Source organism: Musa acuminata, chromosome BXJ3-6 (genome assembly GCF_036884655.1).
Source record: "Musa acuminata AAA Group cultivar baxijiao chromosome BXJ3-6, Cavendish_Baxijiao_AAA, whole genome shotgun sequence".
Classification (NCBI taxonomy): Eukaryota; Viridiplantae; Streptophyta; class Magnoliopsida; order Zingiberales; family Musaceae; genus Musa; species Musa acuminata.
The window spans coordinates 6,291,085-6,318,985 of NC_088354.1; the positions used below are offsets into that span (position 1 = coordinate 6,291,085).

The 27,901-nt window shown below is 39.8% G+C and overlaps 2 protein-coding genes across 2 annotated transcripts; one reads left to right on the forward strand and one right to left on the reverse strand.

The window, feature by feature from the left end:
• The first annotated feature begins 1,417 nt into the window (after nucleotides 1-1,417).
• On the forward strand, nucleotides 1,418-6,394 carry LOC103988278 (probable serine/threonine-protein kinase At1g54610). The gene is made up of 8 exons (XM_065154935.1): nucleotides 1,418-2,682; nucleotides 3,748-4,032; nucleotides 4,128-4,445; nucleotides 4,706-4,933; nucleotides 5,282-5,379; nucleotides 5,541-5,643; nucleotides 5,746-6,165; nucleotides 6,245-6,394. Exons 1-8 carry the CDS (start codon nucleotides 2,194-2,196, stop codon nucleotides 6,392-6,394), a joined length of 2,091 nt encoding a protein of 696 aa, XP_065011007.1. The 5' UTR covers nucleotides 1,418-2,193.
• A 29-nt stretch (nucleotides 6,395-6,423) lies between these two features.
• On the reverse strand, nucleotides 6,424-17,186 carry LOC103987213 (putative 12-oxophytodienoate reductase 11). Its single transcript, XM_009405453.3, has 5 exons — nucleotides 17,047-17,186; nucleotides 7,818-7,958; nucleotides 7,614-7,744; nucleotides 7,285-7,458; nucleotides 6,424-7,206 (listed from the first exon to the last, which is right to left on the reverse strand). The coding sequence occupies exons 1-5, from the start codon at nucleotides 17,103-17,105 to the stop codon at nucleotides 6,602-6,604; spliced, it is 1,110 nt and encodes a 369-aa protein (XP_009403728.2). The 5' UTR covers nucleotides 17,106-17,186; the 3' UTR covers nucleotides 6,424-6,601.
• Between the last annotated feature and the right edge of the window lie 10,715 nt (nucleotides 17,187-27,901).

The following is a 27,901-nucleotide window of genomic DNA, read 5'->3' on the forward strand; positions in this document are numbered from 1 at the left end:
TATTTCTAACACCAAAACTAATCAGACTCGTCTTTGGAGGCAGCATTTGCATTTATGACAGCTTGAGCTCGCAAACTGCGACCTAAATAGAGAAAGATGAATCTACGGATTACATTGAGCTGAGCAATTCAGCAACCAATGCCATTGACAGAATCATCATGCTCTCTTGTTGCTTTCTGGAGCTTGGAATGAATCATTATCGCTGAGAATTGAGTCTGCCGTAAGATAGTTAGGATCCTAAGCACACATCAACCACAGATACTGTCCTGAATACTGGATGAAGCTTTGAGGATTTCTTCTCGGTTGGACTTCCCGGATCGAAGGAGAGGATATCATCACGCTGCAACTTGGCCTTATCTCCCATCTTCTTCTCGAGGCAGTACACAATTTATTTCTGCTCGGACCGAGCTTTTCGTAGTCGATAAGGAATGGCCATCGAGTTCACGAAGATGCATTGTATCCTCAACTACCATCGATGACCAAGTTCATTCGCTTTCTTCTTACTCCAGATTGAAATCATAAGATATCTATCTATCCAGTTGTTATCATCTCCTAGTTCTTTGTGTGCTCAAGTGAGGAACCCTAGTAATCCATGCTCCGAGTGGTTCTCAATGCAAGCATGAACTTGACTTCTGAAGCTTGAACTTTGTGCACACTGTTAAAATGGATCACATGCTCTTCCAGAAAAGGATTGTTTCTTGAAATTGTTCATCCAACTGAGAAGTGTGTGACAAGAAATGATACTAATTAGTTCCAATATGTACATTAGAAACAGTCATCTTTACTTTCAACTACAGTCAATTTAGATCAATCTTACTGCTTAAATTACTCTTTTACTCCTTAATTCCGACACAAGTCAATTTATCATTTACTGAAATATAATTAATGCCCAAATTCTTTAAAAGGATAAAAGTTCAAAATGCTGTTATTAAATCAAAATGTAAATATCGATGTTGAAAATTTATCATATCGATATATCGAACGACATATTGATTTATGCTGCATGATATCATTGAATTAAATAATGACAAATGAAAATAAACTAATATATCGATGTTAAATTATATGTTGCAGAAATTATTCTTGATTCTATCGATAAGCATCGATTGATATGTAGCGATTAGATCGGTATTAGAAGTTTTATTATTTTTATAGGGATAAGTTTTGTCTAGTGTTAGTGAGTTAATGGGATTAGTGAAATGTATATTTAGAATATTGTATCAAATTAACTGATGGACTAATGTGCAAAATCTAAGAGATAGGCGGGTTTTCGGTAAGAAAATGAGGGTGTATGTAGAAAAATAAAATATAAAAAGGACTAGTATGTAAAATAACCCGACATAACGGCAGAAAGGCTGGTTGGCGCGCAGCCTCGCATCAACGACTTGCTCTCTTCCGATGCAGGGGAAGAGTCCAACCCATTTAGGGCTGTTGGCTGTGAAGACATGCGAGGAAGAAATCCATAGGCTGGGCGAGATTTTAGGGCGATGGGGATCCGACAAAGGCGCCTCTGCTTCCGTTTCCCATCTCTTCGATTGGTTTGGTTTGCCGGAACTTGTCATTTCCCTTTGTTGTCGTCGATCGGTTGCAGGGAAAAAGCGCAATTTTTTACGTTAATAGTTTGATTTTGTTTTCCTATCCAAATTTGATCGTCTTCTCCGCTTTTCCCTCGGTTCTGTTCAGCGCGAAAATGAAGAAAAAGAGCCACCTGCGGTGCGGAAAGCTCCACCGCAAGACTATCGACGAGAAATGAACCGACAAAACCACGACTCAGCCACCGGTGCTCGTGATTCCCGCATCAGGGTGGCATCTTGATCCGGTTCCGCGACCCCCACGGCGTCTTTCCTCTGGGGTTCGACGGGCTCGGGCTTCTGTTCTCGATCTTGAGGGGATTCGGTCATTTGTTCCCGGTTCCCGTGCCCTTCGACCCAGAAAGGCGGCAGCTTTCGATACGGTCTTCCGAGATTCTTGAGTTTGGTTCCGCGTTGAGTTGGGGATTTTCTGGATTGAACGGCGTTCTTGCAGAATTCGGGAAGGGAGTTCGATTATTTTTGCAATTGCAGAGGGGAAATCGGTGCGTTCCTGGAGATTTGGGGGCAGACGTGTTTGCAGTTGCAATTCCCAGAATGGACGCACCATACTATGGGTCAATGCACACGGAAATGAGGTAGAGGTTGTCCTAGATTTCTGCTTATGGGCTGCCTTTGTTCCAAAGGTATCGAACTTGATGAGGATGGCGTGGCAGAGGAAAGCAAGTCCTCGAGTCGTCTCGTCACACTCCCGAAGAAAGACGAGGTCGTGGCTGCCATCATCAATGTCGCACTCAGCGGAAGCCATGGCAGTTCAAGATTCTTGTCTAAGACACCGGACGATGCAGACTCCACCTCGTTGTCATCGTCCGATGATGAAGAGAAGAAAGCAGACACAGTCGCTGACAGGGTGACGAAAGTTGGGGCGCATCAGAGACGGGCTACGGTGGATGTCGGGGCACGTAGAGATGGTTCTGAAGTTATCGGTGTTGCCAATAACTCAGGAGACGATATGGGAATCGTGGATGTGCCCGATGGTATTACAGGAGAGTATGTTGCAGCAGGGTGGCCTTCTTGGCTTGCGACGGTGGCCGGAGAAGCAATCAAGGGGTGGTTGCCTAGGAGAGGAGATTCATTTGAGAAACTAGACAAGGTTAGAGTTCTGTTCTTTGCCTCTCTCTTTAAATGACTCCATTTCTTCTTTATGTCTAATATTGCATTTCTATATGCTTGTCATCTTTGCTGTAAGCCTAGCTGTTTTTTTTTATGCTCCAGAGAAGGAAATATCTGCAGGAAGTTGTGGCATTTCATTGATGTTAAAGAAAACCTTAACTCAACTTGCTTGGCTAAGTGCAAAGGGAATCATGAGAATTAATGATCTGATGGATACAACCTGGGATATGTCGCGATTAAATGGTTTTGATGTTCTAAAACAATATCTTTCATGTATAGTTTAGTTTTACCATGACAAAGACTTCTCTGAACTTGGAACTTCTTGATAGATCATGATTCTTATTATATGGCAAGATCAGAATGAGCTTAGTAAATGAATCGATTATCTAGTTTACATAGGCTTCTTTTTTGCTCCATTGCGATTACTGTAGGTGAAATCACCAACTTCCCATCCGCGATCAAGATGCCCAAAAGTTATGTTCTTATTTTTTCTCCTGTCTTGACTCTTCCGATGCTGATATTCATGTAGAAATTGTGCAGTGATGTGAAACCATAATCAAGAGAAAAGATTGCTTATGGCAAACATAATTCTGAAAATGTTTTCATCCTCAAACATAATTATGGCAAATGAAAACATAATTATGAAAATGAAAACATAATTATGGCAAACAAATGAAACTATTGACAAGAAACTAAATGATTTCATCCTCAAAATGAAGATTCCAGATATTTTTGGGTGAAAGAACCTCTAACAATAATAATTTCGTTGAATAAATCCATGAAGAGAACGAAATTCTTCTGCTTTATCTGTCCTGCTTATGAAAATTTTGTGTTTGAAACTCATTGTCTTTTGGTTCAGATGTTGTCTGATCGCATCACTCTTTAATGTTATATAGATGGTCTGCATGCTATTGTATCGGAGTTTAATATACTAATTTTTGTTGCATAGTTTGAAATCAAAGGTAGTCTAGAATACAAATTTTTCTAGTCCCTGGTATTAGTGGTGGCAGTACTTACGTGCATCGTCGAACTCATTCCATTTCAGATTGGAGAAGGAACTTATAGTCATGTTTTCAGAGCCCGCGATCTTGAGACCGGTAAAATCGTTGCGCTCAAGAAAGTGCGATTTGTTAATATGGACCCTGAAAGCGTCCGCTTTATGGCAAGGGAAATCCATATTCTTCGTAAACTCGATCACCCAAATGTTATAAAGCTTGAAGGTATAGTTACATCACGGATGTCATGCAACCTGTATCTTGTCTTTGAGTACATGGAGCATGATCTTGCTGGACTTTTAGCTAGGTCAGGTCCCAGGTTTACTCAACCACAGGTATCTTATATCACATCTTTTGCTATAACTAAAGTCCTTTGTTCATACTTCTTGTTCGAACATGTATCCTCTGATCGCCTTCATATCAATCTCAGGTTAAGTGCTATATGAGACAGCTGCTTGAAGGGCTTGCTCACTGTCATGGTCGCGGGGTTTTGCATCGAGACATTAAGGGTTCAAATCTGTTGATAGACAACAATGGCATGCTCAGAATAGCAGATTTTGGCCTCGCAACACTGTTCAATCCTGACCAGAATCAGCAGCTAACAAGTCGTGTGGTGACCTTGTGGTATAGGCCTCCTGAGCTTTTGCTTGGTGCTACAGAGTATGACGCTGCCGTTGATTTATGGAGCTCTGGTTGCATTCTTGCAGAATTGTTTGCCGGGAAACCAATCATGCCTGGAAGAACTGAGGTGTGTTGATTTCTGCATTTGCTATGCACAAAATAACCACGGAATCTGAAGAATTATCCAAGTAATTCTGCATATCTCAACTAGGTTGTAGAATGTTTTGTTTGGCAGAAAATTTGATTTAGTTTTCCAAACAATGCAGATTAACTTTGTTACCGAGAAATGACTTTCTATTATGATTCTCAATTTGATAGAAAATGGTGGCTGCTGATCTTTTGTTATTCCATTTCTCATCTCAACTTTTGATGGTCAAACCATTTTAGGTGGAACAACTGCACAAGATATTTAAACTCTGCGGTTCACCATCAGATGAGTACTGGGAGAAATCAAAGCTGCCACATGCAACCATATTCAAACCTCAGAATCAGTATAGACGCTGCTTTGCTGAGACATTCAAGGATTTCCCACCTTCAGCTTTATCTCTCTTGGATTCTCTTCTTGCTATAGAACCAGCAAACCGAGGAACTGCAGCATCAGCCCTCGAGAGTGAAGTAAGTCATGATTTCTTATTTCTGGTCTAGTTTTCTCGTTTAGCTTCTTTTTTTTGTGCACCAAATGATTGCTCGAGACGATATAATATCGTCGATTGGATCACATATGCATCTAGTCTACTTCTGTCGGAACTATAAATATGTTGTAATGCTTGAATTTGACAGCACTTCTTCATTCTGAGTCGTTGATGATGATTTAATAGGTTTCATTTAGAATATGCTATCTCTATTGCCGAGAACATGATCTTGGAGGTTTCCTTTCCTCTGCACTTTATTCCGGGCTTCTGTATCATACATACTTTTCCTCAATATTACCGCATTCAATAATCTTCTTAATGTTCTTTTCAGTTCTTCTTGACAAAGCCATTTGCCTGCGACCCTTCAAATTTGCCAAAATATCCACCAAGCAAGGAGTATGATGCTAAACTTCAGGATGAGGCTAGGAGGTATTCGATCATATGCACTGCTCTACATAATCACTGAAGTCTTTTCTTTTTCTTCCTTTTCTACATAATTACTTGATGCAAAATGTATTGAGTAGGACTGAGATGACCGCATTGTGCTGTTGATACCATGTTCACCTTTGTGCAACTGCGAATCTCTGCAGGCAAAGAGCAGAAGTTGCCAGGGGACGTGGATGTGAATCTGTCAGACCGGGAAGAATAGATTCCAAAGCAATGGCAGCATCAGGTGCCAATGCAGAACTGCAGGTGCCTTTCGTGTCTTGTTCATGACGTTGTGTGATCATTTCAACCCTTAGAATCGTCTGCTTCAGAGTGCATCTCTTGTTCTTCCTCTGTTTTTGGTGGCAGACGCGGCAGGTGCAGGCAAATCCCAAAAGCATCAGCGAGAAGTACGACCCACAAGATGAAACTGGGTCTGGATTCCCCATCGAGCCTGCTGTAGAAACGGCAAGAAATGGCCTCTCTCATACCGGCATGCACCCTAGAGCACTTGAACCCTCATGGACCAGGAAACCGAACCAGGAACAGCTCCGGCAAGTCCCCAGCCGCACATCCAGCTCGGTGTGGGTGCCGAACGGCCCTCACCTGAAGCCACAGATGTCATGCAGGCCTCAGCCCGGTGCTGCAGACTTCTCCGACATCTCCGGCTCGCTCGCCGCAAGAAACGCTGCAAAGTCCCGACGTAATCGCCTCGACGTGGCTGAGCCCGCCCAGAAGCACGCGCTCGATAGGAAAGACGACCCAGTAGGCATCAAAGATCCGGCACCAGTAAGTTCTTCCCGCCGCAACTGCTGCTTCTCCTCGCAACGCATGCATCGTTCTTGATGATCCCCACACTGTGACGCAGGGTTACGGCACCAGAATCAAACGGATCCACTACTCGGGTCCGTTGATGCCCCCAGGTGGGAACATCGAAGACATGCTCAAGGAACACGAGAGGCAGATCCAGCAAGCGGTCCGCAAGTCCCGCATCGACAAAGTCAAGGCCAACTTCTGAGCGCCGCCGCGCTTCCTTCGCCGCGATAGTGATGATGGCAGTGAAGTAGATTTAGGTTGTGTTTTTGATACACATGTACATTACGTAACGAGGTTTAAGCTTCAGCACTAATTGGCAACCATGGTCCGCATACGTTGACGGATGTTTTGAGTCCCATTTGGCAGACGACTGAAGTCAACGTATCGGTGGTGCTTGAACACAGTGAAGTCAACGCATGCTTGAGGCGGATGATTCAAGAAACGGGTAGTCGGTGTACCCGACGACAGGATCGTGAGTGTAGAAGGTGAGCCTTTCGTACTTGTTCAGCTGCGCGTCCAGCTCGAATCGCTTGGGCAGGTCGGGGTTGGCCAAGAACAGCCGACCGTAGGCCACCAGATCCGTGTACCCGTCGGCGACGACTCTGTTGCCCTCCTCGCGGTCGTATCCTCCAGCGACGATGAAGGTTCCCTTGAACGCCTGCCTCATGGGAAGGAGGCGGTGGGGGATTCGCAGCCGGCCGTCGACGACGGTCATCTCCGGCTCCACCATGTGGCAGTAGAGAACGCCGTGCTGGTTCAGCTGTCGGATCAGGTGCAGGGCAAGCGCCTCCGGGTCGGAGTCCCTGCACCCCCCGTAGTCGGCGAAGGGCGAGAGGCGTACCCCGACCCTCTCGGCCCCTATCTCGTCGGCGACGGCCGCCACCACCTCCAAGGCGAAGCGGCAGCGCCGGTCCAAGCTCCCGCCGTACTCGTCGTCTCGGTCGTTCACGCTGTCCTTCAAGAACTGTTCGATGAGGAATCCATGGGCGCCGTGGATCTCTACTCCGTCGAAGCCTGTACGTCGAGAAGGAATGCGGTGACCACCACCGCTGCAATACTACAGGATGTCGACAACACTGGAAGAGAAGTTACCAGCTTCGACGGCGTTCCTTGCGGCGACTCTGAAGTCGTTGACGATTCCAGGGATCTCATCCGTTCTCAGTCGCCTGGGGGGAGAGAACTCATCGACGTAGCCGTTGTCGTACACGTACGGAGGCGCCGCCTTGTCGGTGCTCGACACAGGATCTTCTCCATTAGGCTGGTACTCTATCAGCAACACAAGAAGAAAAGCTATAACGAGAGAGAGAGAGAGAGAGAGAGAGAAAGAGAGAGAATCTAAATGATCCATCCATCGATCTTGAATGGATCGCAAATGTAGATATGCACACATCGAAGGTGTAGCTTGGGACATGGCAACGCACCAGGTTTGGAGAACCTGCCGCAGTGCCAGAGTTGGCAGAAGAAGACACCACCCTTGGCATGCACGGCATTCACAATCGGCTTCCATGCCTCCACCTGCTCCCTCGTCCAGATTCCAGGGGTGTGCGGTATTCTATGGCGATCACACAGATGTCACACTTGCAGCAAAGATTACATGCTATTATGCTACGAGGATGACGATATACCCTTGAGCAGTGTCTGAGACCCCGGTGGCTTCAGCGATCAAGAATCCACCATTGCTGGTCCTCTGAGAGTAGTACAGGACTGCAATCGGCTGGGGAACATTGCCGTAAGATCTTGATCTTGTGAGAGGTGCTAAGACAATCCTACAGATGTATCACCCATTACTAATTGCTCTGTTTGATAGATATAATTGTATTTTTTTGGTCAATAAATATAATTTATCTACATGAAAAAAAAGAAGAAGAAGGTAAAACTTTGACCAACATTAAATCTAGTTTGTTAACCTACTTTGCATTAGGTTCATAAAAGCAAGAATCCCACCAACCATGATGTGATTAGGTATGAGAAGTTGCTTGATGTTGTCATATCCTTCTTCTCTACTACAAAACCCAAAACTAAGATGCAGATGACAGCCCAACAAAGCAAATGTTTGCAATCAATGAACTCAACTTTTAGGATTCATAAGAGTTTTCCTCCATCATTGTCCTCATGTTTTAGATAATTCCCATGAAATAGCAGAAACAAGCTAAAGAAGGTGAAGAACCATGGACTGTTCATGGGCATCCTTGTAGTTACTCACAATTATAAATAGTTTGACCAATCCTAAATAACTCAAATGGTTTAGCTTGTCAGAATGATACTAATCAAGTTTCATCACATTAATTAACTTGAGCTTTTTAAATAGTTATCATCCTGCTAGCCATTTATCATGGTATAAAAGCAAGTTATTGATTCAAATCCTCTTCTTTCTGTTGAATCTCGGATTTTGATGATATAATCAATTGGTGGGTTAATTGATCTAATCCATATTATTGAGTTAAGTGTGCAGGATTAACTACGATAATCAGAAAACATAAAGCAAGGATACCGGAGTCGAGCTCGATGGACGTTTAAGAGACCGAAGAATCATCGGAGATGCTGCCGGAACCATCCGAGAAGAAATCGGGAACGTGTCGGAAGTTCGCCGAAGAAATCGTCGGAGGCTCGCGGAGATCACCGAGAAGGCTCGGCTACTCGTTAAAAGTCATCACAAAGATTGGGAGCTTGTAGGGAGTCCGTCGGAAGAAGTTCGTCGGAAAGCTCGCCGGAACAAGACTCGACGTTCGTGGTTGAAAATTTGCTTAGGATGTGTTTTGGTTATGTAGTCCACTTGTAATTAGGATTAGGATTAAGAGATAATCCTATATCCTGGTTAGGGGCCAACTGGGCCCAAAGTCAGAGTTGGTTTAGGCTAAAAATTAAGCTAAACCAGCGAACTAGAGAGCCAAGATTGAAGCCCAACTAGTGGCTGAAAACACTGTAGTTGGGCTGAAAACACTGTAGGCGGTGGCACCGCCCAGCACCCGAGAGCTGGGCGGTGACACCTCCTTGGCTGGGCGGTTGCACCGTCCAGCACCCGAGCGCTGGGCGGTGGCACCGCCTGGTTGGGCGGTGGCACCTCCAGCACCGGAAACCCTAAGAAAATTCAAATTTTGGAGCCCAAAATTTGAATCCTCTTGAGGCCTATAAATACCCCTCTAATCTCAGCTGAGGTAACAACTTTTGAGAAGCATTTTTGATTAAGAGAAAAGTCTTAGAAAGTCTTAGCAAGTATTGTTTTCAATTTGCTAGAGAGTTCTCCTCCTCCTTTCTTATTGAAAATTTATAAGAGGTTGAGCTGCTTGTAAAAGGTTGTAAGAGGGGTGTTTACCCTTCCATTTCAAGAGACTTGCTAGTGGAAGGTGGGAGCCTCATCGAAGAGGGGCCTCGCAAGTGGAGTAGGTCATTTGACCGAACCACTCTAAAAATCGGCGTAATCTCTGGTTTGCTTTTTATTATTGTCATTTACATTACTGCAAATCTTCTTACTGCTTTAGTTCCTCATTACTCTTGCTGCACAACTTTAAGAATACGCCTTCAAGTTAAATTTCTCAAGTTTCGTTCTTAACGTACGAAAGATTTTGATTAAAATCGAAGTTTTAATCCGCTGCACTAATTCACCCCCCCCCCTCTTAGTGCCGCTCCGATCCTAACAAGTGGTATCAGAGCAAGGTTATCTCTCATATTTGGTTTAATACCCAAGAGAGATGGCTTACTCCGGCATGCAAGAGGGCCATTCTATTGCACGACCACCTTTGTTTAATGGGTCGGATTACACATATTGGAAGACTCGCATGAGAATCTTCCTCATTTCTATGGACTTTGAGCTTTGGTCTATTGTCGAGAATGGATTTCAAAAATCTTCTCTTCCGATGAGCGAATGGGATGAATCGGAGAAGAAGGTTTTTGCTTTAAATGCAAAGGCTATGAATGCCTTGTTTTGTGCACTAGACAAAAACGAATTTAATCGTGTTTCAATGTGTGATTCGGCTTTTGATATTTGGAGAACTCTTGAGGTCACTCATGAAGGCACTAGCCGAGTGAAAGAGTCCAAAATCAACATCCTTGTGCACTCTTACGAACTTTTCCGAATGAAACCAAGTGAGTCCATCGGAGACATGTACACCCGGTTTACGGATGTCATCAATGGACTCAAAGCTCTTGGTAAAGATTTTACTAACTTTGAACTAGTAAGTAAAATCTTAAGATCCCTCCCTAAAAGTTGGGATCCAAAAGTTACGGCCATTCAAGAGGCCAAAGACCTTAAAGCATTCCCTCTTGAAGAACTCATTGGGTCTCTAATGACCTACGAAATGACATGTAAAGCTCATGACGAGCTCGAGAACCCCCTTCCAAAGAACAGGAAGGATATGGCACTCAAATCACAAGAAGACCACTTGAAAGGAACATCAAGTGATGAGGACAGTGATAATGACATTGCACTTTTGACTCAAAAATTTAAGAAATACTTAAGAAAGAACAAATTTAAAAACAAATTTGAACAAAAGAAGGACCAAGTGATTTGCTATGAATGCAAAAAATCGGGACACTACAAGAACGATTGTCCTCAAGCCAAAAAGAGAACATCGAAGAAGAAGGCGTTCAAGGCAACGTGGGATGATTCAAGCGCATCCGAAGAAGAGGAGTCCAACACCGAGCAAGTTGCTCATTACGCGCTAATGGCGTTAGGAGAAGAGGTATGTGATTTATTTAATGAAGAGTTATCTTTTGAAGAACTATCTATCGCTTTTCATGAATTATTTGATGAATGTAGAGCTGTTAGCAAGAAGTTAAGTATCTTAAAGAAAGAGCATGCTTTGCTACAAGATAAGTTTGATAGTCTTCAAACTCCTCCATGCTCTGAGCACTTAGAAGCAATAAAAAATGAAAATTTGCTTCTTAAGGAAACCTTAAACAAGTTTAAGGTTTGTAGCAAAGGATTAGATATGATCCTTGCACACAAGGGTCACATCGCAAATAGAAATGGAATTGGATTTGTAAAAGGATTACATCAAAATCCTACCACTTTCATAAAAGGACCTACATTACATGTTTCCTCTTATATGAAATGCAACTTTTGTTGCAAATCCGGACATATTGCCTACAAATGCCCATTTAGGAAAATTAGTTCACAAAAATTAATATGGGTTCCTAAAGGAACTATAAAGAATTCAATAATAAATAACAAAGTTAGTGGGTCAATTTTTGAGGCACCCAAAATCAAATGGGTACCTAAAAATCATCCTCTTTTGTAGACAAACCCACAAGCTAGGAGCAAGAGATGGTATCTCGATAGTGGATGCTCAAGACATATGACTGGAGATCCATCTCATTTCTCTATGCTCACTAGCAAAGAAGAAGGGTACGTTACCTTCGGAGACAACAACAAGGGCAAAATCATTGGCAAGGGAACTATTAGTAACAAATTTAATTTTTCCATTGATGATGTCTTACTAGTTGATGGATTGAAACATAATCTCTTGAGTATTAGTCAACTATGCGATAAAGGTTACATCGTTAGATTTGAATCAAATATGTGCATTATTGAAAAACCAAATCATAACATGACTATGATTGCTTTAAAACAAAATAATGTCTATACCATCAATCTTGATGAACTAAGTAATGAAATGTGCTTCTCCGCCGTAAATGATGATGCTTGGCTTTGGCATAGGAGATTAGGCCATGCAAGCATGAAAACAATATCTAAGATCTCATCTCAAGAATTAGTACGAGGAATTCCAAATATAAAGTTTATTAAGGACAAAGTATGCGATGCATGTCAACTAGGCAAACAAATAAAAACAAGCTTCAAACCAAAAAATCAAATTAGCACTACTAGACCATTACAATTGATCCATTTGGACCTATTTGGACCAATTGATACAACAAGTCTAGGTGGAAGCAAATATGCTTTTGTGATTGTGGATGACTACTCTAGATACACTTGGACCTATTTCTTAGCTCACAAAAGTGATTGCTTCAAGTGTTTCTCTAAATTTTGTAAACTCACTCAAAACGAAAAAGGCTTCATGATTTCATCAATTCGGAGTGATCACGGTGGTGAATTCCAAAACCGTGACTTTCAAAATTTTTGCGAAAGTAATGGGTACAATCACAACTTCTCAACTCCAAGAAATCCTCAACAAAATGGAGTAGTTGAAAGGAAAAATAGAAACCTACAAGAAATGGCAAGAACTATGTTGAATGAACATAGTTTACCTAAGTACTTTTGGGCCGAAGCCGTAAATACGGCTTGCTACATCATGAATAGAGTCCTAATAAGACCATCCTTATCCAAAACTCCCTATGAATTATGGAATAACAAAAAACCAAACATCTCCTATTTTAAAGTTTTTGGTTGTAAATGCTTTATTTTAAATGAAAGGGATGCGTTAGGAAAATTTGATGCTAAATCCGATGAAGGCATCTTTCTTGGTTACTCTTCCGTTTCTAAAGCTTTTCGGGTTTTTAATAAAAGAACTTTAGTAATTGAAGAGTCTATTCATGTAGTTTTTAATGAAATTTGTGATTTAAAGAAAAATGATTTTGATGATGATCTTGGTTTTGATAATTTGAATTTAAATGAACCCTCTCCTCAAAATAGCCATTTGAATGCATCTTCTTCCGAAATTTCTTTACCAAAAGAATGGAAGTATGTAGATGCTCATCCAAAAGAGCAAATTATAGGAGATACATCAAAAGGGGTTCAAACTCGTTCTTCTTTCAAAAATTTCTGTGCTAACGCCGCTTTCCTTTCTCAAATTGAACCTAAATGCATTGACGAAGCCTTAAAAGATGATTTTTGGATCATTGCAATGCAAGAAGAATTGAACCAATTTGAGAGGAATGAGGTATGGAAGCTTGTTCCTAGACCAAGTGACCACTTAGTCATAGGTACTAAGTGGGTCTTTAGAAACAAGCAAGACGAAAATGGTATCGTGGTTAGAAACAAGGCTAGATTAGTGGCCAAAGGTTTCAACCAAGAAGAAGGTATCGATTACGAAGAAACCTTCGCTCCCGTGGCTCGATTAGAAGCCATAAGGATGCTCCTTGCCTATGCTAGTAGTAATAATTTTAAACTATTTCAAATGGATGTTAAAAGTGCTTTCTTGAATGGTTTTATTTCCGAAGAAGTATTTGTCGAACAACCTCCCGGATTTGAAAATTCTCTTCTTCCTAATCATGTATTCAAATTGACTAAAGCTCTCTATGGCTTAAAACAAACTCCTAGAGCTTGGTATGAAAGACTTAGTTCCTTTCTTATTTTAAATAATTTTACCAAAGGCAAGGTTGATACTACATTGTTTATTAAACATTTTGAAAATAATTTTCTTATTGTGCAAATTTATGTTGACGATATTGTGTTTGGCTCTTCGGATGAATCACTATGTGAATCATTTGCCAAATGTATGAGTCTTGAATTTGAAATGAGTTTAATGGGTGAATTAACTTTCTTTTTGGGATTACAAATCAAACAACTTAAGGATGGTATATTTCTTAACCAATCTAAATACACATTAGAATTGTTAAAACGATTTAACATGGATAATTCAAAAGCAATAAACACTCCTATGAGTACTGCGACTAAGTTAGATATGGATGAAAATGGTGAAAGTTTCGATCAAAAAACATATAGGGGAATGATAGGTAGTCTACTCTACCTCACTGCGACTAGACCGGATATTATGTTTAGTGTAGGACTTTGCGCTAGGTTTCAATCTAATCCTAAATTATCTCATCTTAAGAGTGTTAAAAGAATATTTAGGTATCTTAAAGGAACTCCAAATTTAGGATTGTGGTATCCAAAATCTGAAAAATTTGATCTAATAGCTTATGCAGATGCCGATTTTGGCGGATGCAGGATAGATAGAAAAAGTACATCCGGAACATGCCAATTTTTAGGATATGCACTTGTTTCTTGGACTTCCAAGAAACAAAATTCAGTTGCACTATCTACGGCGGAAGCCGAATACATTGCTGCAAGTGCATGTTGTGCACAAGTAATTTGGATGAAAAATACATTAGAAGACTATGGAATTCACCTTGAAAATATTCCCATAAAATGCGATAATACTAGTGCCATATGCCTTACTAAAAATCCAATTCAGCATTCTAGAACTAAGCACATCGATGTTAGGCATCATTTCATACGCGATCATGTCCTTGACAATAATGTTGTTCTAGAATTCATTGACACAAAGCATCAATTAGCAGATATATTCACAAAAGCCTTGAATGAAGACCAATTTGAATTCATTAGAAGGGAATTAGGTATGTTAAATTGTCCCTAAACAATAAACTTGTTTGATTGGATTTTCCGTAAAGTTTTTCATCTTCTTTCCATCTCTCATTCTCCTTCAAATTCCATATGACATGTTGTGAAATCTCGAAATCGACTTTGATGACTTGATTATGAATTTCAAGTTAGCGATTTGATTTAAATAAGTTTTATCTAATTCATAATCTTGATCTTGCAAAATTGGAATCACAAATAATATCTTTTGGCATTCATGAATTGATACTTACAAATATGAAAGTATTGGCATTCATGACTTGAATTTGATTGAAACATTGTATGCTTAAATTCATCATTCTCCTATGTTTCAAAAATTCTTTAAATGCCTTATGTGGTGATTAAAAAGTAATGTTGAGATTTTCATGAATTTGACGATTTGAATGAGTTTGTATTCGAATTATGATATTGACTTCGTGAAATTACTACTTGAATTTTTTATCCCAATCTCTCTCTTATACATCTACAATTTCTATTATTCATAGAAAGAAGAGATTAGATAATATGAATGCATGCTGAATTTTCCTCTAAAATGAATTCTGCGTAAATATTTTTGCATACTTAATTTTCAATGATAAAATCGTTGTATGACAAAATATGTGCTTCAAGTCTCATTTTCCTTTTTGTTGATGACAAAGGGGGAGAAAAGTGATGACTTATATCATTCTTAATAGCATGACAAAATATGAATTGCAAAATCCTTGAGAAAAGTGATCGATCGATGATTATCTTATATGCCTTGCAAAATCCTTGAAAATATCGTAAGATTGATTGATCATATTGAATGCATGTCTAAAATGTATAATCATGCAATTCAAGTTGAAAATCTTTATCTCTTGTCATAGTAAAATTTGTCTCTTATCTTTCGACTTGAAAAATATTTTCATCAAAGTTTCGCATTTACATTATGCTTAATGAGAATAACGATAAGTTTTACGGTTAGAGCTTATCGGTTTATACTTGAATTCAATGATGAAATTCAAGTGTTTTATCTTCTCATAATATGGCATATAGATAGGGGGAGTTACGTTTAACTCCGTCATCAATTGATTGTCATCATCAAAAAGGGGGAGATTGTTGAATCTCGGATTTTGATGATATAATCAATTGGTGGGTTAATTGATCTAATCCATATTATTGAGTTAAGTGTGCAGGATTAACTACGATAACCAGAAAACATAAAGCAAGGATACCGGAGTCGAGCTCGATGGACGTTTAAGAGACCGAAGAATCATCGGAGATGCTGCCGGAACCATCCGAGAAGAAATCGGGAACGTGTCGGAAGTTCGCCGAAGAAATCGTCGGAGGCTCGCGGAGATCACCGAGAAGGCTCGGCTACTCATTAAAAGTCATCACAAAGATTGGGAGCTTGCAGGGAGTCCGTCGGAAGAAGTTCGTCGGAAAGCTCGTCGGAACAAGACTCGACGTTCGCGGTTGAAAATTTGCTTAGGATGTGTTTTGGTTATGTAGTCCACTTGTAATTAGGATTAGGATTAAGAGATAATCCTATATCCTGGTTAGGGGCCAACTGGGCCCAAAGTCAGAGTTGGTTTAGGCTAAAAATTAAGCTAAACCAGCGAACTAGAGAGCCAAGATTGAAGCCCAACTAGTGGCTGAAAACACTGTAGTTGGGCTGAAAACACTGTAGGCGGTGGCACTGCCTAGCTGGGCGGTGACACCTCCTTGGCTGGGCGGTTGCACCGTCCAGCACCCGAGCGCTGGGCGGTGGCACCTCCAGCACCGGAAACCCTAAGAAAATTCAAATTTTGGAGCCCAAAATTTGAATCCTCTTGAGGCCTATAAATACCCCTCTAATCTCAGCTGAGGTAACAACTTTTGAGAAGCATTTTTGATTAAGAGAAAAGTCTTAGAAAGTCTTAGCAAGTATTGTTTTCAATTTGCTAGAGAGTTCTCCTCCTCCTTTCTTATTGAAAATTTGTAAGAGGTTGAGCTGCTTGTAAAAGGTTGTAAGAGGGGTGTTTACCCTTCCATTTCAAGAGACTTGCTAGTGGAAGGTGGGAGCCTCATCGAAGAGGGGCCTCGCAAGTGGAGTAGGTCATTTGACCGAACCACTCTAAAAATCGGCGTAATCTCTGGTTTGCTTTTTATTATTGTCATTTACATTACTGCAAATCTTCTTACTGCTTTAGTTCCTCATTACTCTTGCTGCGCAACTTTAAGAATACGCCTTCAAGTTAAATTTCTCAAGTTTCGTTCTTAACGTACGAAAGATTTTGATTAAAATCGAAGTTTTAATCCACTGCACTAATTCACCCCCCCCTCTTAGTGCCGCTCTGATCCTAACACTTTCATCATCATCATCTTTTTCAATAAGAAAATCTATAATCCAGAATGCCACTCATACTTGGATCATTTGTGCTGAAGATCTGTTAACATTTGGCTTGCATTTCATGTTGCTACATACAAGAAAAGAAATCAAAAGAGAAAGGGTAGCAAAAGAATCCAAAACCTTCACAAGATCAACCATTACTGATGTATTTTCAGTAAAAAGCAATCAGAAAATCCAAATACAAATTATCACAGAGATGAATAACAAGATAAACCAAATTAATTACCTGTGAGACAGATCAAACTTTCCCATCTTGTAAGGGCTCAGAAGAGGAAGGGCTGCCATCTCCTGAAATCTATATAAGAATCAAATTGATAGAGTAACCCCTTCTTTTTGTGTTCTCAATCAATGAGAACTGAAAGTAGTTTGCTGGTACTTATATAGAGGGTGGAGGGTGGAGAGTAGCTATCAGGAATAGTTCTTCAGACTTATGAATCCATACATTTCAACCAAACACATTGTTTGAAGGAAAATTTTGAAGAGGGTTTTTATAATATGATTATTATTCACATACATTGAACCATTCTTGTTGACATTAGTGATTGTAGAATTTTCTTCCCTTCAGAGAGAAAAATAAAGATGTAGCATCATCTTACACTACACATCATTCTTTTAAAATGACTTTGGTCAGGTTCATCCTAAGAACAAAATATTGGGCACATTTATGCCTACTATGTGATGTCACCTTTGTTGCAGCTACCACCCTTCCATAAAATAAAAGACATTATGCTGAAAATATACATTAGTGCCAAATCATATTGTGATTCCAATATATAAATTGATGATCATTTCTTTTCACATGTCCCTTTCCTAATAAGAGTTGAAACAGGATGGGTTACACTAGTTAGTCCTAAACTTTGTATCACAAACAATTTTCCAACACAAAGAAAATTAGGATACCATGGGTTTTTTTCCAAGATATAATCAACCTTTGGAAAATGATGAGAGAATGATCAGATTCTAAGAAGTCCTTGCAAGATATGATCAACCTGTTCCTTGTACTTGGTTCATCACACTGCATGATATTTCTCTATTGTCTGTCTCCCATTTACTTTTCTATTGATATTGCCAACCCACAGCAGCAACATTTTGTCATCCATAGCACTCAAAACAGACACCCAAAGTCAATGTAAAGGAAGTTTCCAGCAGACACACACAAAGAAGCTTCCGTGTGAAGAGGAAGGCAACCCTTTATTAAACCTCCAGCCAGTCTGTAGCTGATCTCACATCCTCATTTGTTACCCTCTGAACCTTCTCCATAGAGGAGAAGACTGCTCAACCAGCTCCACCACCCTGGAATTTGCTGAGGCTGTGAAGGCAGCATCATCAGTGGTGACAACTTTTTCTGGGGCAAAGAAAGCAAATAAGCTAATACCTGGATGAGTCAATAATTATATGCATCTATGGATCAAACAAAGTTTGCAGCTCATCAAATTGGCATATTAAGATGAAATCAGTCATCTGATTTATTTCTCTAGATTTTTACAATCCAGCAATTTTCACAATAAACAGTAAATTAAATGCTTGGCCAGGAGATACATCTCATTCATGATCTCAAATTATGCGGTAGTACATAATTGTCTGTCTACGTAATTTTCGAAGCATCCCTATGTGCCTTTTTCCGCCATTTCTTTTCTGTAAGCCTGCAGCCTTTCCTTGAACTTTTTGTTTTCCTCAAAGTTAGCCTTCCGTTTAACAGCTTTCAAAACACCAAAGAATATAACAAAATAAAAAGAAATGAAACATGAGTGACGTGAAATCTTAACAGAGTAAAAGGATTAAAAGCTGAATATTAGAAAAGGCAAATAAAACATCTATATCAAGAGAAAAAGTTGGTGCAAAATGCATTGGTGTTATTGTGGTTGTGTGCCTTCTTTACTTCTCATGTTTTCAAACACCTCCTGTCGAAAGCAACGGTCAAGCTTTATCTTTAGTTCAGTGCATTGCCTGAAAAACTTTCCAATTGGATGGTCTGCATGGCACTTCTGGAACTCAATAATCTGGAAGAATGGAAAACTGAACATCACTCCATATGTCAGAGCAATAGATATGTATGCATGCAAGTATATTAGAAGACAAAAGAAAGATGAAAGCACTATCAAGCTACATAGCTTGAAGAGAAGAGATAACTTAAAATCAGTTTTATTAACCATTTTGCATCAGTTTTCTTTCTCCTTGTGATGAATAGAAAAATTAAATGAAATGGCAAAGAAACCTTAGCAGCAAAATACCACAACAATTGATTAACAATATAAGACAAGAATGTCTGAGGAAATGTGACCAACATACTTCAGCACACATATGATGCTTGTGTCAAGTTAGAGGAGGATGTATTTTCCGCAATCCAAACTGAGTGACCTGAAATTTGCAAGAAACATATGTTCGCTATGATGTCACAAATGCATGAATCCACAGAGGACACAATGCGATCTAATGGCCACATTATCACCTCGAACCACGAGAGAGAGAATAATTGTCAAAAACTGTCGCATTAGAGTTTAGGTTTATGGGACCAAAAGCATCAATCAATAATTTAAAGTCCAGGTAAAATTATTTGCACATGTACATTATAAATTAACCATTATTCCAGCCTGGGGTGGAAACATACAAGTGTTTCCATCCCAATATCTATGAAAACTAACCTGACCGAGCAGCAATCAATCCTCCAAATAGTGCAGAACTTATGAAATAAAAACCTGTTAGATGTGAATGACATGATCCATAGTGCACTGAGCTTGAACATTAAGGTAGCATCCCCCTAAATGAGAATTTCTTATAAAGCAAATGATACCAGAAAGTGCAAAAAAACTACGAGAATAATGCAAAATTTAACATTTCGAATGTCAATTAGATACCAATGAATATGTAGAATTAATGGATGAATCTTAGTTGAAGAACACATGGCATGATGTAATAAGGGTTCATGAAACAAAGATGTATATACTTATCCTATCAGTCGAGAAACGACATGTACACTTCAGATTGGGCTGCAAGTCTTTAGGTATTTACTCAATCGGTCCAAACACAAGATTCTTTCGAGTGCAAAAAGCCACTAGAATTCGGTCGAACAAAACTTTGTTGTTTGCCCCTTGGGCTCTTTTACATTATGGTGGGTTCGAACTGGAAGCATCCAAGAATTATAGCTGAGTTTATAGCAGAAACCATCACCAAGCCAGCTTGTATGCTATAGGTGCTATATTGATTCGAATGTAGAACGTGCAAAGCACCCGACTGGAATTGGTTCCACCGATCAAACCGGGCCTAATACAAGTCCTGATCATAGCAATTTTCTAGGAATCAAACTAAGAGCTTAGCAGCCACAAACCATGTAAACTACCCACATTAGTTCTTCCATCTTTCTCTTCTCCCTCTCATTAGGTGAACTCTCGAGGTAAAGCGAGCGAATTTGACATTTCAAGACGCCAAAACCATCTCGCCAAAGCCTACCAAATCGCCAAGCTCATCATCAAACACAAAAATACGAGTCTTACTAATAAAGATTCGAAGCACTAAAGAAACAAAACAAAAAAAAAAGTGAACTTTTTGCGACGAAGCATCAAACAGGAAACGGGGAGAAAGAAATTACGATGAGAAATATGAACATCCAACGCTCGGATGAGGCCACACCGGCCAATGACCATTAGCGCGACATCTGGAGAATGGAAGAATACCTGAAAAGAATTCGACCGATTCGACCGGAGGAGAAAACTTGGCAAGGAGGAAGGCGACGGGGAGGCGAAGGGCGAGAACAGCGCTGGTATTGAGCGGGTGCGGACCCGAAATCCTATAAGTGGGTTTGGGTCTGTATACGACGAGGCCGGGAACCGACCCGCGTGGGCTAAAGGACCGCTTCTTCACTATCGGGTCGGTGTATACATACCCGACTCGCTGAGGACCCGAAATTTATTTTGGTTCGTCTTGCTCGATCGAGCGATCCGATCCAACCGCAAAATGCCGTCCGCGATCCTTCCTGCTACCGTCGCCATTCGCCGGTCCGCCACCGCCGCCAGTCAAACCCTCTCCTCCACAAATACCTGTCGGGGGCCTACAGATTCCCCTTCTCCTCCGGTTTCTGCCGTGGCAGCGGTGGCCCCCAGGTGGTACGTGTCCAAGTGGCAATGGAAGCGGATGCAGCAGAATGCGAAGCAGCTGCTCAACGCCCGCCTCTTCCCGTCTTCCACAGTGTGAAACCGTATGGCGTCACCCGGGGATCGAACAGGACTCGGGGGACGGGGCAGAGGAGGAGCTGAGGTTTGATGATTACATCGCCAGGGGAGCGGGTGGCATTAATATTTGGAGGAAGAGGAGGTCAATAAGGTACTTGAACAATGGACAGTCATCGGCCCACGGGAGAAGGATATCAATGTGAAAGCAAAGAATCTAGACCGATCAAGGTGATCAAAGTTCGACTTTTGCCTCAGAGATTTAATTCAAGATCCCTGAGGAACTTCAATCGTCAAGATAGGGGTGCAGGGGAGGATGAGATGATTGATAGATCAAGCATCGTGTCAATTCTCAGATGCAAATATTTCCAGGTCGACTTGGTTGTGATGACGTCAGCGACATCATGGGTGAATACAAGGACTTGAAGGTGGAGGTTGGAGAAGCTAATTCTGTCAGGCTGAATGGTATCCAAGAGAAGAGACCATGGGAATGGCAGAAGCCGAGGATCTGGGCTCAATTTGGATCTAACATGGTTGAAGTAATGGCTTCTGCTAAAGTTTCAAACCGGTGAGATGGGGGGCAATGGAAGATACTGCCCTGGCAATAGTAGGTCCAACACAGAGAGCAGAACACTGCAAACACCTACTGGATTATATAACGGGGAAGGTAACTACAGGAGGAAAAATGCCATGCTGAATGAAGATAATAGCTTCGGAAGGAATGTTTAGGGATCCCACCGATGAAAGAAAGCCTAAATTGTCAATTGAAATTTTCAGAAGTTGCAGTCTTAAATTCTGATGTATCCTCAGAAGATGCTACATGAGCTACTTGTGAGTATACAGGTAATTCCATGGCGAAAGGATCACTTTATGATGTGCAGAAGTTGGTTGAGAAAATTGATATTTGCAAATCTTTCAAGTTTAAAACTTTAATCCTCAATGTTAATGATTGAGAAACCTGAAGTTGAATAGCTTAGATTGAGGATAAATATGGCATACAGACTTCTACTTCTGAACCCATAAATGATGGTAAATAAGTTGTAAGCATTTTGCTCCTATGTGTAGAAGAATGAATTGCAATGTCCAATAACTATGGGGAAAAAATAGAGCTTTTAGTAATTCTATGAATGCTTATAACTTCCTCCAGAAGGCATTCTTTCAAATGCTTGTCTCAGCTTTTTGGTTTCTGCATATTGGATCCATGAAGATAATGTTTCTTGCAGTGCATGTTAAAGAAAGCTCTCTTTTTTTTTGTAGAAAATGAATCTCAAAAAAATTCAGTTTGTAATGTCAACCATTTCATAGTCAATTCCCAGAAGCTGATGGTTATCTTCTGTTTATTGTTATCATATGATCAGAGTATTCTTGTGAAGAGTAGCTGGTGAAGATATGCATTTGAGACTTGTTTTCTGATTTAATACTATTTAAATGAATTGTTTGCATTAGTTGGTGACAAGGGTTTCAGTAACATGAGGATTTGAATTTCAACATACAGTCAATGCAGAGGTTTCCAAAGAAGCAGATAAGCAGGAGAATATTTTTCTGGTTTGAGATGCTGAAATTTTTTCATCATAGCTTGCAGTGAATATCCTCAGGCACTTGGAGAAACAAAGGTCCTATGTACTAGTTCGATCGTATTGCATAGTTTAAACAGCAAGTGAACATGGTCAGATCATATCCCGGCAGCTATGCCAGAGGATGGCGATGCGTTGGTCCCTCCGAGTCTGGTAAGCCAATATCAAAGAGAACTCTTCATATTTGCTTAGAATCATGGATGAGTGTTCGACTGATTATAATGTTGTCATTCTCATTTCCTATTCTTCTTTTCATTCTTGAGAGGCCACTCTGTTGGTTTGTTTTCCACCAAACCAGATGCTCATGAGTAATTCTCTTTTCTAAAGGTATTTTTTTGTTATACACATGTATAGTCATCAATAAAGTTGCATGCAGTTGTTTTCATGCTAGCTTCTTCACACAACCAGTTGCCTTGTTCTTGTGATTGCTTATACTTTTGGCATATGGGTTCAGCATTATAATTTCTTGTGCATTTTTCTTTTCTTCATCTTATATGTTCTTATGCATCATAGTATTATGACTATTTATATCTTTGCTCTCTTTCTGTTTCACTTGAGATTTTTGCTTGAGAACCAATCAGCAACAAATGACCTCTCTGTCGTTTTCTTTTCCTTCTTCAAATAACATTTAAAAGGCATGCTATCTGTTCATTGTTCTCGAGCTTTAGCTTAGACATTTCATTTTATATTTTCTAATTACCAGTATTTTAAGCATTGTTCCTCATAGTTATCTCGGATTCATTTTTGCACTTTTAATTCTTATTGTTATAAACAACCTTATTAAACAGGAAATATTTATAACTGTGCTTTTAGTGACAGGACCTATTTTGAATGATCTTGATCATGTGCAGACTTTGTAGCGAATAAAGTGAAATGTCCCAACAATGGCTACTTCACGTTTTCCAGTTTCTAAATCTGTGGCCCCTACTGCACAAAAAAGAAACCGACAATTGCATAATTATATAAAGTTTATCAGCATACCTTTTCTAGTTTTCTTTTAGTTCAGTTAAATTACTCTAAAATGCTGCATCCTTGATCCTTCAGTTCAAACTCGATGGAGCTCTTGGTTGATGATCACATGAAGACTAGAGGGTTGCTGCTCTTTTATTGATATGACTTGGAAGCACAAGCCATCATTCTATAAGGTCAATGCCTGAACAATTGTAATTCGAGTCAATGACTACTGAAGGTAATCCTGTTCTTTATTGTTATTGTAAGCATAAAAATCTGTAATTATGCTAAATCAATAATGCGGAATTAACCTATATGCCAGGATTTGAAATTCAATACATAGATCTAATATACGATGCGTACCTTTTGATGCCATCCGTTCAGAGATCTTGTTTGATCTGCTCAGCACCGTGATCCAAGATTGCTGCGCTCCGTCTTTAATCCGATCGCGCTGCGGAATCTGCAGGGAGTGCGAAGCGTAGACCCTTTCTCCTCTCTTCCTATCCTTTCACAGGATCACACAAATTGATGGATTTGGGGAGAGGGTTTTGGGGGAGAGAGTCGAGGAGAATAACTGAATTCCTCAACGGAGAGATGCGTCTATACGTGTGACGCGCTAACACACTAACCACCACTTTAACAACCCCTAGAGATCCTGTCCTTTAATAGGCGAGAGCAGAGGGTCTACGATGAGATGAGATCTCAGAAGATATCCTCCCATCAAGAATATCTCCGAGGAATCGTTCCGTAGTGGACTTAGTCTTGGCTAAAATATCGCAACGGAACCCAATTCTATTATATATCTTATTCAATAAAAGGCCACATATTCTAACATTCTCCCACTTGGCCCATTAATTGATAAGATATAAAAGAGATACAAAATCAAAACAAACAAAACAAAATTTGTTTGAAAACAATTTTACCTAATTGGATTCCAAAAATTTTTTGAAAAGCATTTTATACATGGCCATGTTTTAAAAATAAGCCAATAAGTCCAATAATCACAATAATACTATATTAAGTCCAACTATCAATGCGAGTCATAGCGGTTGTATTTCATCAATGTCATACTCCCTTCTATGTACCACAACATTGTTAGTCTTTCCTAACATAGTCCATAATGACCCCTGTAATTTGTCTTGTCAAGACAATCCTGTTATTACATTCAACCATAATATGCATAAACATAAATGTAAACAGGATAGCAGAAACAGATAACTTTAATTAAGTAAAATATCAATAATAGCATCCACATAAACATGCATCACCATATCCTTTATGACTTGCTCACAAGCCCCATTCTAAGAACATGTTCTTTGAATATTTTGCACTGTAAGGCTTTTGTCAATGGATCAGCAATCATCATAGTGGTGCTCAAGTTCTCAATAGACACTTGCTGTTTCTGGACTCTTTCTCTAACCACCAAGTACTTTAACTCAATGTGCTTGGAACCACTAGAGTACTTGCCATTCTTAGAGAAGAAAACTGCTGCGGTGTTATCACAAAATATCTTCAGCGGCTTGGCAATTGAGTCGACCACACCAAGTCCTGAGATGAAATTTCGCAGCCACAAAGCTTGATTTGTGGCCTCAAAGCATGCCACAAATTCAGCTTCCATTGTTGATGATGCAATAAGCGATTGCTTTGCACTTTTCCAAGAAATTGCCCCACCAGCTAACATAAATACAAATCCTGAAGTGGACTTCCTGCTGTCGAGGCAATTTGCAAAATCAGCATCTGAATATCCAGTTACTTCAAGCTGATCAGATCTCCTGTATGTGAGCATATAATCTTTTGTCCCTTGTAGATATCTCATTACTTGCTTTGATATCTTCCCAGCATTGCTTTGATATCTGGTCTTGTACAGGTTTGAGCATATAATAGACTTCCAACTGCGCATCCATAAGGAATATTCTTCATTTGATTCTTTTCTAAGTCATTTCTTGGGCACTGGTTTTGACTGAATTTTTCACCTTTAGTAATAGGCATATCATTGGTTGAGCAAAGCTGCATATTAAATCTCTCCAAGATACGATCAATATATCCTTTCTGAGACAATCCTAATAATCCTTGAGATCTATCCCTGAATATCTCAATGCCAATGACATAGGATGCCTCATTCATATCAACCATCTTAAAGTTCTTGTTGAGAAACATCTTGGTTTCGTGCAATAAACCAAGATCACTACTGGCAAGTAAAATATCATCCACATATAAGACCAATATAATAAACTTGCTCCCACTTACCTTCAGGTATATACACTGATCAACAGTGTTTTCCTTAAATCCGAAGGAAGTAATGGTATTATGAAACTTTATATACCATTGTCTGGAAGCTTGTTTAAGGCCATAAATGGATTTCTTAAGTTTACAAGCCCAACTTTCTTTTCCCTTTTCTATGAATCCTTCAGGTTGTTCCATATAGATTTCCTCATCCAGATCCCCGTTCAGAAATGCCGTTTTCACATCCATCTGATGCAACTCAAGATCATAATGAGCTACTAATGCCATAACGATTCTTAATGAGTCCTTTTTAGAAACAGGAGAAAAAGTCTCATTATAGTCGATGCCTTCCTTCTGAGAAAAACCTTTGGCCACAAGTCTGGCTTTATATCGTTCGATATTGCCCGTTGAGTCACGTTTTGTCTTAAAGACCCATTTACAACCGACTCTTTTACAATCATTGGGCAATTCAACGAGATCCCAGACATCATTCTGTACCATTGATTTTAACTCTTCTTTCATTGCATCATACCATTTTTCAGAATCGTTACTTTCTATGGCTTGTGAAAACGATAAGGGGTCTCTTTTTATTCCTATATCATAATCTGATTCTTGTAGATATACAACATAATCATCAGAAATGGCATGTTTTCTTTTCCTTTGAGATCTTCTCAAATCTGCCAATTGTGATTGTTCTACAAGATCATCAGCGGCGACATCAACATCATGTGAGAGTTCTTGGATGTTATTTTGTTGTTCACCCTCATCAATACTCTCATTGATTTGAGGAACAACAATCTCTCGGACAGGAGATGATATGGGAGAATTAACCTGAATCTCCTCAATATCAAAATTAATCCTTCGAGATTTTTCACTCCCACTGATTTCGCCATTTTCTAGGAATTTTGCATTACCAGATTCTACTATTCTCATACTATGATTAGGGCAATAAAATCTGTATCCCTTGGATTTTTCTGGATAACCAATAAAATATCCTGAAATAGTTCTTGGATCCAATTTCTTTTCATGTGGATTGAATACTCTTATCTCTGCAGGACACCCCCATATATGTAGATGTCTCAGACTGGGCTTCCTACCAGTCCATAACTCAAATGGAGTCGATGAAACTGACTTGCTAGGAACCCTGTTCAAGATGTACATAGCTGTCCTAAGAGCTTCACCCCACATCGACTCAGGTACAGAGGAATAACTCATCATGCTCCTAACCATATCCATCAGAGTACGATTTCGCCTTTCAGCAACACCGTTCTGCTGTGGCACACCTGGTAATGCATATTGAGCACAAATACCCCGTTGTTCTAGGAATCTAGCAAAAGGACCAATATTCTGACTAGATCCATCATATCTGCCATAAAATTCACCACCTCTGTCAGATCTGACAATTTTAACTTTTCTATCTAATTGTCTCTCAACCTCATTTATGTATACTTCAAGAGTATCAACGGCTTGAGACTTTTCATGTATTAGATAAACTTTGCCATATCTGGACAGATCATCTATAAATGTGATGAAATATTTTTCTCCACTAAAACAAGAAATGTGGAGTGGTCCGCAGATATCAGTATGAATAATCTCAAGGAGTTCTTTACTTCTTGTGGCATTTTTCTTTATTTGTTTAGTTTGCTTTCCCTTAATGCAATCTATACAAATATCAAAATCAGTGAAGTCTAAATGTTCCAAAATATTATCCTTCACTAATCTTTCAATTCTTTCCTTGGAGATATGCCCCAATCGTCTATGCCACAATATGGAAGATCTTTCATTATTGAAACTACGTTTCAATCCAACATTTGATTGCAGGGTCATTAGTGTCTTTGCAAACTCAAGATCCAAATTAATTCTGTACAAACCATCACACAGAATTCCAGAACCAACTTTTATTGAATCGTAAAATATGCTGAGTTTGCCACTACCAAAAGAAATACAATATCCCAACTCATCAATTCTAGAAAGAGAAATCAAATTTCTAGAAATTGTAGGAACATAACATGTGTCAACAAGATCCATCAAGTGACCCGTCTCTAAGCGTAGACGATAAGTTCCCATTGATATCACTTTCGCTTTAAGACGATTTCCCATAATGATGAATCTTTCATGTTCTTTTGGTTTCCGAATTGAAAGGAATCCCTGCATATTATTTGTAACATGA

Bases quoted from the DNA above. Each gene is read 5' to 3' on its own strand.
- LOC103988278 (XM_065154935.1), top strand. From the start codon at position 2,194: ATGGGCTGCCTTTGTTCCAAAGGTATCGAACTTGATGAGGATGGCGTG. The intron at 5,644-5,745 runs GTGCCTTTCGTG...TTTTGGTGGCAG, and splicing joins GTGCCAATGCAGAACTGCAG to ACGCGGCAGGTGCAGGCAAA. The intron at 6,166-6,244 runs GTAAGTTCTTCC...ACTGTGACGCAG, and splicing joins GCATCAAAGATCCGGCACCA to GGTTACGGCACCAGAATCAA.
- LOC103987213 (XM_009405453.3), bottom strand. From the start codon at position 17,105: ATGGCAGCCCTTCCTCTTCTGAGCCCTTACAAGATGGGAAAGTTTGAT. The intron at 7,959-17,046 runs GTAATTAATTTG...ATACATCTGTAG, and splicing joins AAGTTTGATCTGTCTCACAG to GATTGTCTTAGCACCTCTCA. The intron at 7,745-7,817 runs GTATATCGTCAT...TGATCGCCATAG, and splicing joins GTCTCAGACACTGCTCAAGG to AATACCGCACACCCCTGGAA.